Raw genomic sequence first — 20,932 nt, forward strand, 5'->3', positions numbered from 1 at the left:
CCAAGCTAACTATGGGAAGAATTTAATCCGTAATTTAACTTTAAAGCAAAGATGATAATGGTCCTTTTGCAAAACTGACCCCTTCCTTGCTCAGGGACTGAAACCACCTTTGTAAAACTCCACAAGGGGCCAGGCGTGGTGGCTCATGCCTGTAATCCCAGCACTTTGGGAGGCCGAAGCGGGCAGATCACGAGGTCAAGAGATCAAGACCATCCTGGCCAACATGGTGAAACCCCGTCTCTACCAAAAATAGAAAAATTAGCTGGGCGTGGTGGTGCGTGCCTGTAATCCCAGCTACTTGGGAGGCTGAGGCAGGAGAATCGCTTGAACCCTGGAGGCAGTGGTTGCAGTGAGCCAAGACTGTGCCATTGCACTCCAGCCCAGGCGACAGAGTGAGACTCCATCTCAACAACAACAACAACAACAACAACAACAACAACAACCTCCACAAGGTTAGAATTATGACTCAGGAGTCATGTGGCTGGAGGTCACAAGACTTGTACCTCCCCAATTGTTCCTACAGATAACATCACTATTGTGAAACCTAAGACTGCTGTTTGAAGCACCATCAGACCTGCATTTTGATGGGCTAGTTGACACCACCTGGACTGGTAGCTCATACCAAGAAACCGGCTCATCTGGACTTGTGACCCCCACCCAGGAACTGAGTCAGTGCAAAAAGACAAGCTTTGACTCCCTGTGATTTCACCCCTGGCCCAACAAATCAGCACTCCCTAGCCCCTTGCCCATCAAACTAGCCTTGAAAAACCCTAGCCTCTGAATTCTTGGGGAGGTGGATTTGAGAAATACCTCCTGTCCTTTCACTTGGCTGGCCCTGTAGGTTATTAAACTCTTTCTTTTCTGCAGTACTTCTGCCTCAGGGAATTGGCTTTATCTATGCAGCAGGCAAGAAGAACCTGCTGGGCGGTTACACCCTGACCAGGACAGGCCGTCAGACTCCAGTTCTTCTGACATAAGCAGCATCCTGTCCTCTGCACAGCTCTTTCCTCTCTGTCCCAGGACTTCCCACCCTCCTCAGGCTCTGGGCCTCTGCTCACGGATGCCTGTCCCCCACCTCTGGCTGCCTCTCTCGGCTAATGACTGCTTATTAAGACTCAACTCAGGTGTTGTGTTTGGAGTTCTTCCTTGAGCTCCCATGGTGGCTGCCTCCACTGCTCCCTCCTGGCATGTGGCTGTCGTCACTGAGCAACCTGCAGGCAGGGGCTGCCTTTCATCTCTGGAACTTTTGAATCTAGCACAAGGCCTGGCACAAAGAAGGGTCCAAAAAAATGACTGCTTAATGGTTGGTCAGGTGAGTGAGTGGCTGAATGCACTTGCCTCTTGTAGCATCCTTAGCAGTCTCTCCAAAGTCAAACCAAAATTACTGCTCCTGAAATCTCGTACGTAGAGCTCCTAACCTGGCTTCAGTGAGCAGGGTTCCTTTCACAATGGCCTCCTCCAGGCTTGCAATGCTTTATCCCTTTAACCCTTCACAGGCCAGCCTGGGACATCTGCGTCCCCCTTGGCATCCTTGTGCCTCCCCAGCCTCTGTGCAGTTTGCTGGGGCCCCTGGGGGATGGGCTCTGAGCAGAAGTGTGGCACTCGCCCTTGAAAGCCCGTGTGTTATCCTGCAGATCTGCAGTCTCACCTGGGTGGGTGGAGTCCCCCACTAAGAGGATGACACCACAAGCTGAAAGCCAGCCAGGTCCCCGAGTCACTGCTTGGAAGCAGGAGCCACTAGACACGGAGCAGGCTTTGGGTGAATGAGAATAAAACACAGACGTGCTAAGCCACAGAGATTTGGGGGTCAATTGATTAATCTACTTCAGTAGCATAAACCAGGCCCTCTGGACTGATCTGAAATTCTAAAATAGTGCACTTCATAGGTGCTTGAATAAATGTTGACTGAATAATGGACATTGAACATTTTTTTCTTTGTCTATAATCTGTCATATTTTCTACTTTTGTGTTTTCGGAAAAGCACGATGGTATTTTCCTATTTGCTTCTGTCTGCCCAGTTTCTGGGGGCTGTCCTCTCCTGACAGTCAACTTGGACCTGCCCGGACTGCCAGAGCTGATGGGATGTGTCCTGCAAGCCCCCGCTGCTCCCCGACTTCGCCGTAGCCCCTGGTCATCAGGAACATCGGGGTGCGATTGCTTCACTCACACCGTGAGACAGCCCCACGGGGAGGAGTCCCGTTTCTGCTGCTGTTTCAGGGCCCAGGCTCCTTCCTGTTCTTAGGGCAACTGAAGGAGGCTCCTTGGTGCCTGGACAACCCATGGTGGCCACTGAGCCCCATCCTGGCTCATGGTGCCTCCTGCTGCTGCGGTGGAGAGGCGAATCGTCACTATCAGCAAACACTGGGTGAGGAATAGAACACACCAGGAGGGTGGGGAGCAGAGGACAATGAACTGATGTCACATCAACAAGTAGAAAAAGCAAGAAAAAAACCATGATATCAAGTTCCCACGGATCATCACCTCTGCTGAGTGCATCAGGGCTCATCTGTTGTTGTTTTACGGATTTTCTGAGTCTTCTAACATGCATGTGCATTAATATGATGACTAGACGATCTTTTCAAACCTATATTGTCATTTTGCCACTAACGTTCATGCTCACATATACCCAGTGCTCTGCACATACTAGGCTGTTTAGTTGCGTGACCATCCCGTTCATCCCTGGGGCCTTTTGGAGGGTGGAGGGTGAGAGGAAGGAGAGGATCAGAAAAATAACTATTGGGTACTAGACTTAATACCTGGGTGATGAAATAATCTGTACAATAAACCCCCATGACATGGGCTTACCAATATAACAAACCTGCACATACACCCTCAACTTAAAAGTTAAAATAATAATAATAATCTCAGGCCTGGTGCCATGGCTCATGCCTGGAATCCCAGCACTTTGGGAGGCTGAGGCAGGTGGATTCCTTGAGGTCAGGAGTTTGAGACCAGCCTGGCCAACATGGTGAAACCCCATCTCTACTAAAAATACAAAAAATTAGCCAGGTGTGGTAGTGCGCACCTGTAATCCCAGCTACTAGGGAGGCTGAGGCAGGAGAATCGCTTGAACCTGCGAGGCAGAGGTTGCAGTGAGCTGAGATTGCACCACTGCACTCCAGCCTAGGTGACAGAGAGAGACTGTCTCAAGAGGTCAGGAGTTCGAGACCAGCCTGGGCAACATGGTGAAATCCCGTCTCTACTAAAAATACAAAAAATTAGCTGGGCATAGTGATGGGTGCCTGTAATCCCAGCTACTCGGGAGGCTAAGGCAGGAGAATCACTTGAACCTGGGAGGCGGAGGTTGCAGTGAGCCAAGATTGCACCACTGCACTCCAGCCCGGCGACAGAGTGAGACTCTGTCAAAAAAAAAAAAAAATCTCAAGTTTCACAAGATGGAAAGAGTTCTGGAGCTGGACGGTGGTGACAGCTGCACAACATGATGAACGTATTGAACACCACCGAGCTGTGTGCTTAAAATTGGTGAAGATGGTAAACTGTGTTATGTGTATTTTGACACAGTAAAAAAGTGGAGAACAAAAAAATAGCAGTGAAGAAAATCTTGAATCAATAAAAACTTGATTTGATTTTGAAAATGTAGATATTGCATGCAATACTTTCCAGGAAGTAGTTCATCTAATGAAGTGAAATAAAAATGATAGGTGCTATAATTTGCAAAGTGTCCTAGGAATTGCACGATTGACCTAAGGGAAAACGAAAAACACGGACACGGGAGGGGTCACCAGGTGAATGTGTGTGCCGACCCAAAGGCAATTCCAGAGGGAAAAAGGGATTCACTGAAGGGAGGGGGTAGAGGAATTACCAGCCCCAAAACTGGACTTTTCTATGGCCTCTGAATGTATTCTCTCTCTAGCAAACCAGATTCACCATCACTCTTCCACTTCCTCATAAATTAATCTTGTATGTGAAATAACTCAGCTTAAAAGCCCAGTTTATTAGTCCTTGATTTCTGAGCCTTCAGAGGTCCTGGCAGGGACACAGCACTTAATTACCAAGACTTTCTCCCCTTAAGAGCATTTGTGTATTTTAGGCGATGAGCTCTGGATTATTCGTTTATCTTGGTCATCCTCAGCCCCGCAAACCTCTGCAAAGGTGCAGAGCCAGTGTTTAAGAAGCGTTTGCTGGGTGAACAAATGAAGAGAGGGTGTGTTAAATTTACTGAGTGGTTACTGCACGCCATGCCCTGGGCTAGCACTTAATATGACTCCTTACCCAGGCCTCAAGTGGCCCTGGGTGACAGGGAACATCATCTACTGCTTTGCAGATGATGAGGAGTATATGGCACAGAGAAGCTAAGTAACTTGATGGAGGCCACACAGCAGGAAGCAGGCAGGAGTTATGCCCACGCATCTGGTTGCAGAGCTGTTGCTCTTAACCACTCACTATGTGTGGCATGAGGTCAACTAAACAATAGTGGACAAAATTCTGACTGCAAGCAGTTGTCAACACAGGGTGAAAATCCACACATTTCATAATTATGTTCATAAACGTATAAAGAAACTTTAGCCACAAGCCAACAGTGAGTGTCCACCTCTAGTGGAAATGGAAACAAGTTCTGTCCCACCCTCAGAAAGAGGCTCCATCCACACTCATTTCGCACAAGGGAACCCTTGTGGGGGACATGACCCCAATACCTCTCATCCCCATGGCCAGCTCGTACTCAGGGGTTCGTCCTGTCCCCCCGGTGACAGCGGTGGTCTCCCAGGGCCAGCACCCCCAGCCAGCCTCTCCCCTGAACTGTTTCCTGACTCATCTTCCTAAACCGAAGCTCTGTTCGCCCCACAACCACACTCAAATTCCATTGTTCCCGACTGCCTGGTTAATAACACCAGAAAGCAAGGACCTGGTAAGGGAGCGGCCCTACCCTTCCTTTCCGACCCTGGGAGTCCCATGCCACTTCTGATAGAACACCTGCCTCCCTGCAGACAGGTGGCCTGCTGAACAAGAATGTCTCTTTCTCCATCTGGACCCATGACAGCTTCCAGCCCCCGCTAGCCCCATGTTCCTGCCTCACTGCCCAAGCCACTTGACTTGCTCTCTGCCCGAGGGTTTTGCACAGTTGTTGCTGTACCATAGCTACCTGTGTGAATGCATTCTGTGCCCTGACAGCTCCCCAAAGACAGGGACCATGTTGTCATCTTTGGAGCATCCTAAAGGTCAACTGAGAGGCAGGGCTATGCATTTGCCTACTCCACAAAGATCTGCCTATACCCAGCTGGAACCACTAATGTAAGCTACTCAAACAGAAATGGGAAGGGAGTCTAACTGGACCCTGTGTTGGAACTGATCTTTAAAAAGTAAGCATTTTGTAAGAACTTCCAGTTGCTTTTCTAAATTAGACACAAAACAACCCACCTAATTCTAAACTTGGCCAACATTTCAGCCTGCCACTTTGAACAGATGAAAAGCTGGGAAATGGTATGAACTGTTTCATGAGTTTGCCTCCTGAGTGTACGTACGATGTTGGTATACCATCTTGGGGGAATACAGGTGACTACGGACATATAATGAAGAAGGAGGTAATTTGAAGTTGGGTCTGGAACTTGGAAATAGGCCACATTGTTAGTGAAATGTGAAACTTAGACATCTATCCAGGGAAGACCATAACTGGGGGCCCAATTCCAAAACAGCTAAATCGAAAATACATTTGACAAAGGGAACCAACATCGGATACAATTTTTAGTTTAAGAGATCCTCGGGAAGCTACTCCAAGTTGCTAAACGTTTGGTTTTTCTTCCCACAAATTACTTATCTATAAAACAGTTGTGCAACATTAATTTCCATCTATAGGTAACGGGGAGAAACTGCTTTTCCCTTTACCCATTGCATATCTGCTGAGTGAGTTATATTAGAGTTAAGTCCTTGGAGAGTGACTTGTTTTGTTAAAACAGTAAAGGTTTGGGCTTGAGCTCCCAGGTCCTTGGAAATAGAAACCTCTCAAGTCTGGTATGGATGAGCATTTACCCTGGTTCTCCGTGTTACTGAAGACCAACCCATCCACCAAGGGTGCTTGCTATGAGCACCAAGGAGCAAGGAACAAGGAAAGACGCAGGAGATGAGACAGATGCAACCAAGAGAAAATACTCCCAGCCCCCAGTTACCCTGATGTAGGAAAGATTAGGCTGAATTTGCCACAGCAAGCAACTCTAGTCCATAAGAATGGAAACCAGCCAGTCTCATGTGCCACTTACCTTGCCCAAAGCTTTTCAAACTCTCTTGGTGTGAGGGGAATATCAAAACCATACAGTGCGTTCTTTATGTCCCGGCGTCGAAGAATGCCATTGCCCTCATTATCGGTTTCTAGAAAATTCTACAACATCAGAAGATGGTATTTAGGAACATGTGAAATGTGCGTATGACAGCAGAAAAGATGTTCAATAGTCAATATCTGGGAAACTCTAAGGCATTTGTATCCCCATCCACCTCCTTAATCACCTTTTAATCTACGTTCCAGGTATCCTCATCATTCCTGGAAAGAAAGTGATAGAGCAAAACGGAAATGAGAATTAGGTGTTGGAAGGGGGTGGTTTCTGAGTTGCCTCAGGGGTTTGACCTGGATTCTTCTCCTGATCAACAACTTGGGTTCAAAAATGATTAGAAATAAGGGCCAACCAGAGCCCAGGAAATGAGATGGAGGATCCTCATCTCAATGATGGTTTGGTTTTAGCCCTCTGGCTGTAAGAGGGGAAATGAAGGATATTAGACTCCAGCTATTATGACAAGATTATATGGTACCATTTTTATGGCCCTGATGGGTACAGAAGGTATTGTCAGGCATATAAAAGGACCATAGACTTGAATAAGCTAACACATGTGGTTCTCAGCAATGTCTTCAGTTGTTTCCAAGTAATAGCTCATTTAATCTTCTTCATAACAACACGATGAGGTGGATATAATGGGTACATCTACAGAGTTCTCTGCAAGTATGATACTTAATAGTGAAAGAACAAAACATTCCCCCTAAGATCAGGAACAAAGCGAGAATATCTCCATCGCCCGCTATTCTACATTGTACTGCGGGGTCTCAGCCCATTTAATCAGGCAAGAAAAAGGATAAAAGGTGTAATGATAGGACAGGAAGAAATACAATTATTATTATTCACTGACATGACTGTATACACAGGAATACAAAGAATCCACAAATAAATTATTATAAGAGGTGAATTTAGCAAGCAGTCTGGATTCTATATCAACAGGCAAAATCAATCACAGTTTTTATATATCAGACACAGAGAGTGAAATTTTAAAAGATAACATTTACAAAAGGCATCAAAAATAGAAAGGCCTAGGAATAAATCCGTGATATCTGAAAAATGCCTTTATACAGACAAGTATAAAACTTTACTGAAAGATATTGAAGAAGATCAAAATAAATGGAGAGACACTGTGTTCATGAATTAGAAAACTCAAATATAATAGTAAAGGTGTCATTTTCTTTGTGGAACTTGACAAAGCGATTCAAAACTCTTGAAGAACAAAGTAGAGGGAGTTGCCTACCAATTAATTAAGATGTATCATTAAGTTATAGCGACGACAAAGATGTGATGTAGGTGCCAGCACAGACAAGCTGATCAGTGGAACAGAATGAGGAGGTCAGTAGCACCCGCGGGCAGTGATGTAGGCAGTGGTGATGCTCAGATCCGCCAGGGGAAGGGGGACTTCACAATGACCAGTGCTGGGACAGCTGGACTTCCATATGGAGGAAATGAGACTGGGTCCCTGCTTCACAACACTTGGGAAACATCTAGTCCAGATTTCAAGACCTGAATGTGAAAGCTGAAACTGTCAAGCTCCTACAAGAGAGTGTGAGAGAATATCTTCATGACTCCAGAGTGGAATTCTTAAACAAGCTCCTACAAGAGAGTGTGAGAGAATATCTTCATGACTCCAGAGTAGAATTCTTAAACAAGACCTACAGAGAGATGTTAGTAAATTTGACTACATTAAAAAGAACTTATAATTATCAAAAGACATCATATAAAAAAGGTAAGAACACACCATACACACTGAGAGATGATAGCTGCACCACATGTCACTTACAAAAGAGCAGGAAGGAACCACAGAGCGGTGTATACTATAACCATTGTCACAGTTTCTGTTGACCAATGAGAAAAAGACAAACCAGTATGAAGACTTAAAGTCTCGAGCAAGCACTTCACAATCAAGGAAACCTGACCAATAAATGACCAAGTGAAGATACTCAATCTCACTAATAACCAACAAAATGCCAATCAAATCTGCAATGAGATACTATTACATATCCAGTGGAAAAAACTAGGAAGTCTGATGGTACCAAGTGCTACAGGGTTGAGCAGTTTTGACAGAAAGTCAAAAATATTTACTATCTGGGCCTTTACAGAAAAAGTGTGCAGGCTGCTGGTCTAAGATATTGGCAATATTCTTTTCCTTCACCTGAATGATGGTTACGTGGTGACTACTTTAAACTTATTTAAACTATATATATGCATTTTATATACTTCATAGTAGAGTCATAACTTAAAAAAATTATGCTTTAAAAAAAATTGAGTCTGTAGGATTTCAGAGTCCCTTTAAAAACACGTAGCAGGTCTGGCATGTAAGAAACTTGGAAGTTACCACTCTGTCCCAACAACAAGTAAAAATCTGAACAAATTGGAAAATCAACAACTCTTCTTAAATCATAAGACAAGTGAAGTTACAGGCCAAATCACTGTCCCCAAAACTGGAGAGACAGACAGGTGAATACAGAGAATCACAACTTACTGGGACAGACACCCATAAGCAGAAAACTTTACAGGAACTTATGTCAGAAAGACAGAAGTGGAGGGAATAATTCCTAACTTATTCTATGAGACCAGTATTGCCCTAATACCAAAACCAGACAAAGATATTACAAGTAAAGAAAACTACACACCATCATCTCTCATGAGAGATAATGTCATTGATAGTTCAACAGGAATAGCATTGAATCTGTAAATTGCTTTGGACAGTATGGTCTCAAACTGACAGCAAAATTAGGAATGTAATCCCATTCACAATTGCCACAAAAAGAACAAAGTACCTTGGAATATAGCTAATCATGGAAGTGAAAGTTTTCTACAATAAGAATTACAAAACACTGCTCAAAGATATCAGTGATGACACAAACAAATGGAAAAACATTCCATGCTCATGGATCGGAATAATCAATATCATTAAAATGACCATACTGTCCAAAGCAATTTACAGATTCAATGCTATTCCTGTTGAACTACCAATGACATTCTTCGTAGAGCTAGAAAAAGCTATTTTAAAATTCATATGGGACTAGGCATGGTGGCTCACACCTATAATCCCAGAACCTTGGGAGGCTGAGGTAGGCAGATGGCTTGAGCCTAGGAGTTCAAGACAAGTCTGGGAAACATTGGCGAAACCCTATCTCTACAAAAAATACCAAAAATTAGCTGAGTGTGGTGACACATATCTGTGGTCCCAGCTATTTGGGAGGCTGAGGTGGGAGAACGACTTGAGCCTGGTGGGCTGAGGTTACAGTGAGCCAAGATCACACCACTGCATTCCAGCCTAGGTGACAGAGTGAGACCCTGTCTCAAAATAAATAAAATAAAATAAAATTCATATCGAATCAAAAAAGAGTCTAAATAGCCAAGGCAATCCTAAGCAAAATGAATAAAGCTAGAGGCATCAAGTTACCCAATTAAAGTATACTACAGGACTACAGTAACCAAACAGTATGGTACTGGTACAAAAACAGACACATAGACCAGTGGAATAGAATAGAGAGCCCAGAAATAAGACTGCACACCTACAACCATCTGATCTTCAACAAAGCTGACAAAAACTAGCAATGGAGAAAGGATTCCCCTATTCAATAAATGGTGCTGGGATAACTGGCTAACCATATGCAGAAGATTGAAACTGGGCCCCTTCCTTATAACAAATACCCCTTCCTTATAACAGAAAATAAACTCAAGACGAATAAAAGACTTAAATGTCAAACTAAAAACTATAAAAACCCTGGAAGACAACCTAAGCAATACCATTCTGGACGTAAGAACTGAGAAATATTTCATGACGAAAGAAAAAATTGACAAATGGGATCTAATTAGATTTGACAGCTTCTGCACAGCAAAACTGTCAATAAAGAGACAACCTACAGAATGTGAGGAAAATTTGCAAACTATGCATCTAACAAAGGTCTAACATCCAGCATCTATATGGAACTTAAACAACCCCACTGAAAAGTGGGCAAAGGACACGAACAGATACTTTTCAAAAGAAGAAATACATGTGGCCAACAACCATAGGAAAAAAAGCTCATCAGTGATCACTAGAGAAATGCAAATCAAAACCACAATAAGATACCATCTCACACCAGTCAGAATGGCTATTACTAAAAAGTCGGCCAGGTGTGGTGGCTCACACCTGCAATTCCAGCACTTTGGGAGGCCAAGGCAGGTGGATCACCTGACGTCAGAAGTTTGAGACCAGCCTGGCCAACATGGTGAAACCCTGTCTCTACTAAAAATACAAAAAAATTAGCCGGGCGTGGTGGCATGCACCTGTAGTCCAAGCTACTCAGGAGGCTGAGGCATGAGGATCACTTTAACCTGGGCGGCGGAGGTTCCAGTGAGCCTAGGTCATGCCACTGCACTCCAGCCTGGGAGACAGAGTGAGACTCCATCTCAATTAAAAAAAAAAAAGTAAAAAAAAACAGATGCTGGCAAAGTTGCAGAGAAAAGGGAACACTTATATACTGTTGGTGGGAGTGTAAATTAGTCCAACCATTTGGAAAGCAGTGTGGCGATTCCTCAAAGAGCTAAAAACAGAACTACCATTCGACCCAGCAATTCCATTACTGGGTGTATACCCAAAGAAATATAAATCTTTCTAAATATATAAATATAAATATATTTATATAACATAAATATATAAATATTTTATATAAATATATTTATATAACATAAATATATATTAATATATTTGTTATAGAAATATATTTGTTATAGAAATATATTAATATCATATATTTCTATAGCAAATATATTCATATCATATATTTATATAATACAAATGTAAAGATACATGCACGGGTATGTTCATTGCAGCACTATTCATGATAGCAAACACATGGAATCAACCTAAATGCCCATGAAAGGTAGACTGGATAAAGAAACTGGAATATATACATCATAGAATACTACAAAGTCATACAAAAGAATGAGATCATGTCCTTTGCAGGAACATGAATGGAGCTGGAGGTTAACATCCTTTGAAAACTAATGCAGGAACAGAAAACCAAATACCGCATGTTCTCACTTACAAGTGGGAGCTAAATGATGAGAAAACATGGACACAAAGAAGGGAACAACAGGCACTGAGACCTACTTGAGGGTGGAGGGGGAAAGGAGGGGGAGGATTTGGGAAGATAACTATTGGGTGTTAAGCTTAGTACCTGGGTGATGAAATAATCTGTATCACAAACCCCCACAACATGAATTTACTTATATAATAAACCTGCACACGTATCCCTGAACCTAAAATAAAAGTTAAAGAAAACTACAATACCATTTACATTAGCAACCTCCAAAATGAAATACTTAGGTATAAATCTAATAAAATGTTAGCCAGGAATGGTGGTATGCACCTGTTATCCCAGCTACTTGGGAGGCTGAGGTAGGAGGACCGCTTGAAGCCAGGAATTCCAAACCAGCCTGGTCTTATTTACAAGAGCTCTTATATGCAAGAGCTATATAATGAAAACTACAAAACTCTGATGAGAAATGTTTAATGTTTGCAAAACCTAAATAGAGATATTCCATGTTTATGGATAGGAAGGCTCAATAGCATCAAATATAGGTTCAATTCAATCAAAATCAAAATCCCAGCAAATTGTGTTGTAGAGATCCATAAACTTACTCTAGTTTATATGGAGCTGCAAAGACTCAGAATAGCCAACACAATACTGCAAAAAAACAGAACAAACTTGGAGAACTGACACTACCTGATGTCAAGATTTATTATAAAGCTACAGTAATCATGACAGTGGTATTGGTTAAAGAAAAGACAAGTAGACCAATGGAACACAATAGAGAGTCCACAAACAGACCCACATAATCAACATATCCTTGAGAAAGGGGCAAAGGCAATTCAACAAAGTGAAGACAGTCTTTTCAACAAATGGTGCTGGAAGAACTGGACATCCACCTTTAAATAAATGAATCTAGACAGTGACCTTATACCCTCCACAAAAATTACTCAAATGGATCACAAATCTAATTGTAAAATACAAAACTATAAAACTCCTGTAAGACGACATAAGAGAAAATTTAGATGACCTTGAGTTTGGCAGTGACTTGTTAGACACAATCCATGAAAGTTTCTAGTCCTGACCCTTCCCTTACCCTGAACCTAGAGGGCTGTCTGAAAGTGGGCCACACAGAGCTCCAGTCTGTGGGACTGGTTGGTGTGGGCCAGCGCAGACAGTCCACTCCATAGAGTGCACAATACAGACAGTTGACTCTATGGAGTTCACAGCACAGACAGTCCACTTTATGCAGCCCACAGCACAGACAGACCTCTCTATAGAGCCCACAGCACAGACAGACCTCTCTATAGAGCCCACAGCACAGACAGACCTCTCTATAGAGCCCACAGCACAGACAGACCTCTCTATAGAGTCCACGGCACAGACAGACCTCTCTATAGAGTCCACGGCACAGACAGTCCACTCTATAGAGTCCACGGGACAGACAGTCCTCTCTATAGAGCCCACAGCACAGACAGACCTCTCTATAGAGTCCACAGCACAGACAGTCCTCTATATACAGTCCACAGTACAGACAGTCCACTCTATAGAGTCCACAGCACAGACAGTCCTCTCTATACAGCCCACAGCACAGACAGTCCACTCTATAGAGCCCACAGCACAGACAGTCCACTCTATAGAGTCCACAGCACAGCAAGTCCTCTCTATAGAGTCCACAGTGCAGCAAGTCCTCTCTATGGAGTCCATGGCACAGACAGTTCTTTCTATGGAGTCCACAGAACAGACAGTTCTCTCTATAGAGTCCACAGAACAGAAAATCCTCTACATAGAGTCCACAGAGCAGACAGTCCACTCTACGGAGTCCACAGTCCACTCTGTGCAGGACAGGAGGTTGGGTAGAGACAGTCCCAGGAGGTCAGCAGGACTTCAAAGACAAAATTTCACATTGGGCACAGGCCAAGAAAGAGCAAACACAGAAAGAAAATGACCAAATGTGACCAAATGAAACAAAGTGGAGGTATTTTTCAAAATAATGTGAAAATATTTCCATAATGCATTTAAAAAATACTTATTAGAGGGAAGCTATTGCATTCTTGTTGCATTATAAAGTGGTGATCTCACAGCCTAGATTTCAGGACAAACTCGGTTTTGCATATGCAGTTCTATTATCCTGTAGGTCTGGCTGTCATTGGCCCTGTTGGATTAGACAGCCCCATCTCAATACCATAATCACAGTTCATATGATTGCACATGGAGGGTATCTGCCTTACAAATGTGCTTCTACAATTTTGGCAAGACAGGAAGAAACAGCTCTTTAAAATGTATGTTTATATTGTATAAAATTAAGTACAACAGCATCTTATATTTTTCATGTATTAGGTTGGTGCAAAAGTATTGCAGTTTTTCTGTTAAAGTAATGGCTAAAACTGCGATGACTTTTGCACCAACCGAATAAGTTTTTAATTCATATCAAGCCTGAAGTAATGCCAGGAATTTCGGTCCATGTAACTCCAACAATTCCTTATCTTTCTAAACCTCACTTGACCTTGAATGTGAGAATTTAGTTTGAAAAAGTCTTTTAAGAATAGCAGGAGTCCTCACACTGGGTATACAGAGTTGTTTTCCCATCTTAGCAGCTGGATCTGAACAGCTTCATCATCCCAGTGATCTTGAAACATTGAAATAGAATTTCTTTCCTCTTAAGGAAATAATCATTTTCTTACCTTAGACAAGTCTGACCATCTGTTTTTTGCTTTGGTAACAAGATACTGATGAGCCTGTTCACAAGCTAGTTCTGAATCCGCGACCTTCTGTTTTGGTCTTAAAAGAGAAAAAAATAATAAATAACTGTGTTTACATTTAATGGGCTCATTAATCTCCCAAGGGGTTTCCCTATCCCCCCTGTTTGTTTCAAGGATACCATTAAAGTCTGTTATTTCACATCTGGTCTAACTTAATTCTTAAAATACAGCCTTATTTCTCCAGCTGCAAGTCAAGGAAGTCTTCTTAAATTTTGTAAGTCCTTGTTTATTTTCAGATAAATGCTATTCAACTTTTTTCTTTTCAGCACACAAAACAAACAGGGCTCATTTATTCTCAGAGGGGGGAAAACACAATATAACATTAAATGTCTTGGGAGGAAAACAGCTAAAGACTTTTATTTCTGAATTTGCAAGTTGGAGAGATAATGGAGACTACAGGAAATGGTTGAGAAACATTGGGGGAACTTCTTAGTCTCAGCTCATTTTCCAAGGTGAGGCTTGTAGGATTTAAAGACAGGGCCGGGTGCAGTGGCTCACGCCTGTAATCCCAGCACTTTGGGAGGCCAAGTGGGTGGATGACTTGAGGTCAGGACTTCGAGATCAGGCTGGCCAACATGGTGAAACCCCGTCTCTACTAAAAATACAAAAATTAGCTGGATGTGGCAGAAACGTGCCTGTAATCCCAGCTACTCAGGAGGCTGAGGCAGGAGCATTGCTTGAACCTGGGAGGCGGAGGTTGTAGTGAGCCGAGATCGTGCCATTGCACTCTGGCCTGGGAGAGAGCACAAGACTCCATCTCAAAAATAAAAATAAATAAAAATGATCAAAATTCTGTCATATTTACTCACAGGATGGACACTTCAAAAAAGACCCTGTGCTCACAGGTCCCTGCTAGGCCACAGTAAAGCACAATAAAGGCTGAGGCTGGAGGGGCTGGGATGCCCTAGATCTTTCCACACACTAGAACAAATTAGGAATGGAGGAAAATGTGTAAGGTCCATGTGCACACCCACACTGGCATCTGCCCCGTGTAAACTGCAGTCACTGTGATTTTCCTTCTCCACCTGACTCCCGCTGCCCTTGACTGTGCTGTCTCTCTCCACTCTCTTCTGAGAGGTCATCTCTTCCGATGTCCCCAACTACAGCCTTGATGCTGCTTGCCCATAAGTCTGCACCACTGGTACTACAACCTCACCTGCTTTTCTGTGCCATCTTTCTCCAACTGCCTACCGGACTCTGCAGAATCATGGAATTTCGAGGGTGGAAAGGGATCCAAAGCTCAACCAGCCAATCCCCTATCACTACTTGACCATGCAAGCTTTGGAAAATTGATGGAATTACATTGCATTTTTACAATTTTTGCTTAAAAGAACTGTAAGTCCTAATGATGTCTATTTCCCTGCCTTCACTTTTAGACTCCTCCTAAATTCCACCTGCACCAGAGGACTCACCTGAACCTCCCCAAAGTGCTGTCAGAGAGCCCCCGAGAGGCATGTGCTATCTCAGCAAAGTCAGTAGATCCCAGTTGATCTCACGGTCTAAACACATATCCAAACAGCCCTATGCCCCCTGCTTTCCACACCCTGATTTTTTTTCTAGGCTATAAGGCTTGATTATTTCCTTAGTTATCCATGAGCAAATCAATGAATCCTACTGATTTTCCATCCATTTTCCCCTTCCTCATTTTACATACTTGTCCCTCTTAAGAGATCAGGAGGTTTTCTGGTGGTTACTTAATTCCTCTCCTATTGCCCAGCTTGTTAAATCTTGACAATCAGTCAGATCCAGCCTTCCTTCCTATCAGCCAGCTCGTTAGTCACAGATACATAGTCACAGATACATGTGACTGCTCTAGGCCCTGCAGACACAATGACTAGCAATGTGAACAGAGTCCACATTCCCAAGGAGCTTACACTGTGATGGAGAAACTTAGAACAAACACACAAGAAAAACAAGTGACTCGGCCGGGTACAGTGGCTCATGCCTGTAATCCCAGCACTTTGAGAGGCCGAGGTGGGCAGATCACGAGGTCAGGAGTTTGAGACCAGCCTGGCCAACATGGTGAAACCCCGTCTCTACTAAAAATACAAAAATCAGCTGGGCGTGGTGGTGCATGCCTATAATCCCAGCTACTTGGGAGGCTGAGACAGGAGAATCACTAGAATCTGGGAGGCGGAGGTTGCAGTGAGCTGAGATTGTGCCACTGTACTCCAGCCTGGGTGACAGAGTGAGACTCCATCTCAAAAAAAAAAAAAAAAAAAAAAATCTCAAAAAAAAAAAAGAAAGAAAGAGACAGAGAGAAGGAAGGAAGGAAGGATGGAAGGAAAGAAGGAAGGAAGGAAAGAAAGAGAGAGAGAAAGAAAGAAAAGAAAGAAAGAAAGGGAAAGAAAGAAAGAAAAGTGACTCAGATAACTTCAGATACTGCATGGGACCAAGAATGATGGGGCAGGGGAAACCTCGTCTGGAAGACCAGGGAGCGGCCCTTTGACAGCTGCATGAAGACCTCAGGGAACACACTCCAGGCAGTACGAGGGTCTTGAGAGGTGCTTCCGGTCCCAGTTAATATGGAGTAGGCACACTTCACCATTTCTCTCCTTCTTATGACAACCCAAAATCCTACACAGAATACAAAACACAACTATCCGAGGTAAATAATAGGAGGCTGATGGAAGGAGAAATCAAAGCTTGAAGAATGACAAAGTTATGAGTTTCATGGGGCTTTCCTCCCATGTTCCCAGCTTAAGAGTCAAGAGCAGTCCTAATTCTGGAACTGTGCAGCAGATGTGAACAGAAAAAGGTCCAAAAGAAAGGCTGACTTTCTGACCAAAGAGCTAGGATAGGATGGAGGGCCTCTTCGGGACAGAGTGGCAGGAATTCCCGTTTTTGTCTCTGTTTACTCTCCCAGCCCAATTCTGAGACACACTTTTGTAATGGTGCCAGCGATAGCAGTGGCCAAAACGTTAAAATTTTCTCTAACCAGAAAAAAATGGGAAAAAGGGCCCTGTGATTCAAGGAATGTTGGGAAATCCATGTTAATTTTCTCTCTATTTTTTTTTTCTTTTCTCACTGGGGCCCTGAAGGTGGCCCTCACCATGAGACATGCAGAGCAGCACAGATAGGCTAAAACCTAAGATTTTCTAGCCAGAAGACTCAGAAAAGTAGCCCTTGGGGGCTACAGAGTGTGGGGGAGATCATAGAGAAGAGAGAGCTAGAAGAAAGGACATCTGTGCAGGAAGTTCCAGGTTCATCTCTGATGTGTAAAGGTGTGGAACTGACCCCAAGCAGCATAGCAACCAGCTTTGAGAACATGATTACTGTGTAGTTAAGACTGACTTCTAGGTGGTGCACACGTGGGTTTCCCTAAGGAGTGCTGCAATGACTTTGAAAACAAAGTTGACATTAAAACCACAGAAGGCACGTTAGGACTTGCAGTCTAAAACTAACTAGGCTGATTGCCTGCTAAAATAATGACCAAAAACAATCAACACACTACAGAGGATTTTAACAGAATCAGAGTGTCATAATAAAACACTTAAAATATCTAGGATACAGTCCAAAGTGATATAAAATACCAGAAAAATCTCAATAATGCTCAATGTAAAAGACAACAGACACCAACCCCAAGATTAACTAGATGTTGAAATTATCAGATTGTAAAGCAGCTATTATATTCATGAAGAACAAACATACTTGAAAGAAAGAAGAAGGAAAAAGGAAATAACCAAAATACAGTAACTGAAATGATGTTTACTGGATTGGCTCAGCGGCAAAACAGAATGACAGAGGAGTCAGCAAAGTTGAAAACTCATGAACAGAAATCTCTCAAACTGAACAAAAGAGAAAATAAAAATAACAGTCTCAGAGATACAAAACCTGTGATACAAAACCAAAAGGTCTAAGCTTCATGTCATTGAGGTACCAAAAGGAGAAGAAAAAGATGGGTATAGAAAAAGTATTTTTAAAAATAATAGCTGAAAATGCCACAAATTTGGCATAAAACATACATTTACAGATTTAAGAAGCTCAGTAAATCCAAAAATGGATAAACAAAAACAAAACAAAACAAACAAACAAAACCACCAAAAAACCCTGGTCAAACAAGTCAAATCATAAATTATAATCAATTGTCTGAAAAACTAAAGATCAAAAAAAAAAAATCTCTAAAATAGCCTGAATGGTCTGGTGCAGTGGCTCATGCCTGTGATCCAAGCACTTTGGGAGGCTGAGATGGGAGGATCGCTTGAACTCAGGAGTTCGAGACCAGCATGGGCAACATGGCAAGACCCTGTCTCTAGAAAAAATACAAAATTTAGGCATGATGGTGCTCACCTGTGATTGCAGCTACTTGGGAGGCTGAGGTGGATCACTTGGACCTGGGAGGTCAAGGTTGCAGTGAGCTGTGATCGCACCGCTACGCTCCAGTCTGGGTGACAGAGTGAGAGACCTAGTTAAAAAAAGAAAAGAAAAGAAAAAACAAAAGAAAAGAAAAGAAGCCTGGGAAAAATGGCATATTAAATATGAGAAAACGGAATACTTGCATACTTCTTGCCACAGATTATGGAGGCCAGAAGACCATGGAACAACATTTTTAAAGTGCTGGAACAAAAGGAATGTCAACCCCAAACTCTATATCCAGCAAAAATATCTTTCAAGAATAAAGAATAAATAAAGATATTATAATTGAAGAAAACTAAGACAATTTGTCTCCAACAGACCTGCTCTAAAAGATGTCCTATAGGAAGTTCTTCAGGGGAAGAAGAATGATAGCTGAGAGAAACTTAGAACTTCAGAAAGAGAGGAATAGCAACAGAAATGGTAAATATCTAGGAAATTATAATACACAACTTTTTTCTCAGAGTTTCAAATACATGAAGCATAAATTAGTAGTATTAGAAAAAGAAATAGACAAATTCAAAACTATTGCTGGAGACTTTAACACTCCTCTCTTAGTAACTGATAGAATAAGGAGACAGAAAATAATCAAGAATATAGAAGACCTGAACAACATTAATAACCAACTTGATCTGACATTTACAGAACACTCCACCCAACAGCACCAGAATACACATTCTTTTCAAGTATACACAGAATATTTACCAACACAGACCATATCCAGGGTCATAAAACAAACCTTAACTAATTGAAAAGAATTAACATCACACAAGATATGTTCTCTGACCACAACAGAATTAAACTAGAATCAATAACAGAACAATATTTAAACACTATGCAATTTTTTTTTTTTTTTTTGGAGACAGAGTCTCACTCTGTCACCCAGGCTGGAGTGCAGTGGTGCGATCTCAGCTCACTGCAACATCCACCTCCCAGGTTCAAACAATTCTCCTGTCTCAGCCTCCTGAGTAGCTGAAATTATAGGCACCCACCACCACACCTGGCTTATTTGTTTATTATTTATTTATTGTATCTTTAGTAGAGATGAGGTTTTGCCATGCTGACTAGGCTGGTCTTGAACTCCTGATCTCAAGTGATCTGCCCACCTCAGCCTCCCAAAGTGCTGGGATTACAGGCATGAGCCACTGCACCTGGCCTGAACACTATGCAAATATTTTGAAATTAAACAACACACTTTTAAATAATCCATGGATCCAAGAGGAAGTCTTAAGGGAAATTAGAAAATAATTTGAAATGAATAAAAATTAAAACTACAACATATCCAAATTTGTGAAATGCAGCTAAATCAGTGCCTACAGGGAAATACATTACATTAATGGCTTATATGAGAGAAAAAATGACTCAAACAAAAACTATGAGTTTCCAATTTAAGAAATATAAAAGATAAACTGAATCCAAAACAAGCAGAAAGAAGGAAATAATAAAGACCAAAAATCAATAAAATTGAAATCAGAAAAATAGAGAAAAATCAATAAAAACAAAAGCTAGTTCTTTTAAAAGATCTGTGAAAGTGAGAAGCCTTAGCTGAGTTGATGAAGAAGAAAGGAGAAAAGAGATCAACTATGAAAGTCATAAATGAAATAAGGAATCTCACTAAATACTTCACAGATACTTTAAAAAAATTAAAAGAACACCATGAACCATATTAATTCCATGAATTTGACAACCTTGATGACCAACATCTTGAAAGATGCAAATTAGCAAAACTCACTTGAGACAAAATAGAAACTCTGAATAATCCAATAACTATTAAATTAACTGGATTTACAGTTACAAACCTTCCAACAAACGACATTCCAGGACTTGATGATTTCACTGGTTAATTCAATCAAATATCTAAGAAAGAATAACCATTCTATACAATCCAGAAAATAGAATAGAAAGGAATACTGCCAGTTCATTTTATGAAGCTAGCAGTGCCATGATACCAAAATCAGGGCTGGTATTCATGACTTTTATTATGCTTAGATGTCTTACAAAATAAATCACTTATTTTCTTTATAAAATAAAACTCATTCTGGCATGCAGTGGCTCACGTCTGTAATCCCAGCACTTTGGGAGGCCAAGGTGGGTGGACCACCTGAGGTCAGGAGTTCGATAACAGACTGGCCAACATGGTGAAACCTCGTCTCTACTAAAAATACAAAAAATTAGCTGGGCGTGGTGGCACGCAGCTGTAGTTCCAGTTACTTGGGAGTCTAAGGCAGGAGAATCACTTGAACCTGGGAGGCGGAGGTTGCAGTGAGCTGAGATGGCTCATTGCACTCCAGCCTGGGTGACAAGAGCGAAACTCCATCTCAAAACAAACAAGCAAACAAAAACAAACAAACTCATTCTACTTTGCAATTATTATCTGGATCCATTTGTTATGTGGTCTTAGTGATGTTGATTTTAATCTTACTATATCTAACCTAAATAATATATTATCCTAAATAATATTTCATTATTACTCTTCAACTGTTCCTAACTTTGCTAAAAGAGAGAGAGAGAG

General features: G+C 42.0%; 1 protein-coding gene across 4 annotated transcripts in view; it reads right to left on the reverse strand.

Moving 5' to 3' along the window:
- Positions 1 to 20,932, reverse strand: part of EFCAB6 (EF-hand calcium binding domain 6) — a 300,279-nt gene that overhangs the window by 79,954 nt on the left and 199,393 nt on the right. For all 4 annotated transcript variants that reach the window (XM_063663109.1, XM_054470030.2, XM_054470029.2 and 1 more), the window contains 2 exons: positions 13,990 to 14,086; positions 6,213 to 6,331 (listed from right to left, as the gene is read on the reverse strand). In XM_063663109.1, coding sequence (XP_063519179.1) covers positions 6,213 to 6,331; positions 13,990 to 14,086 — 216 coding nt within the window. The remainder of the gene's footprint in view (positions 1 to 6,212; positions 6,332 to 13,989; positions 14,087 to 20,932) is intronic.

Source organism: Pongo pygmaeus, chromosome 23, assembly GCF_028885625.2.
Source record: "Pongo pygmaeus isolate AG05252 chromosome 23, NHGRI_mPonPyg2-v2.0_pri, whole genome shotgun sequence".
NCBI lineage: Eukaryota > Metazoa > Chordata > Mammalia > Primates > Hominidae > Pongo > Pongo pygmaeus.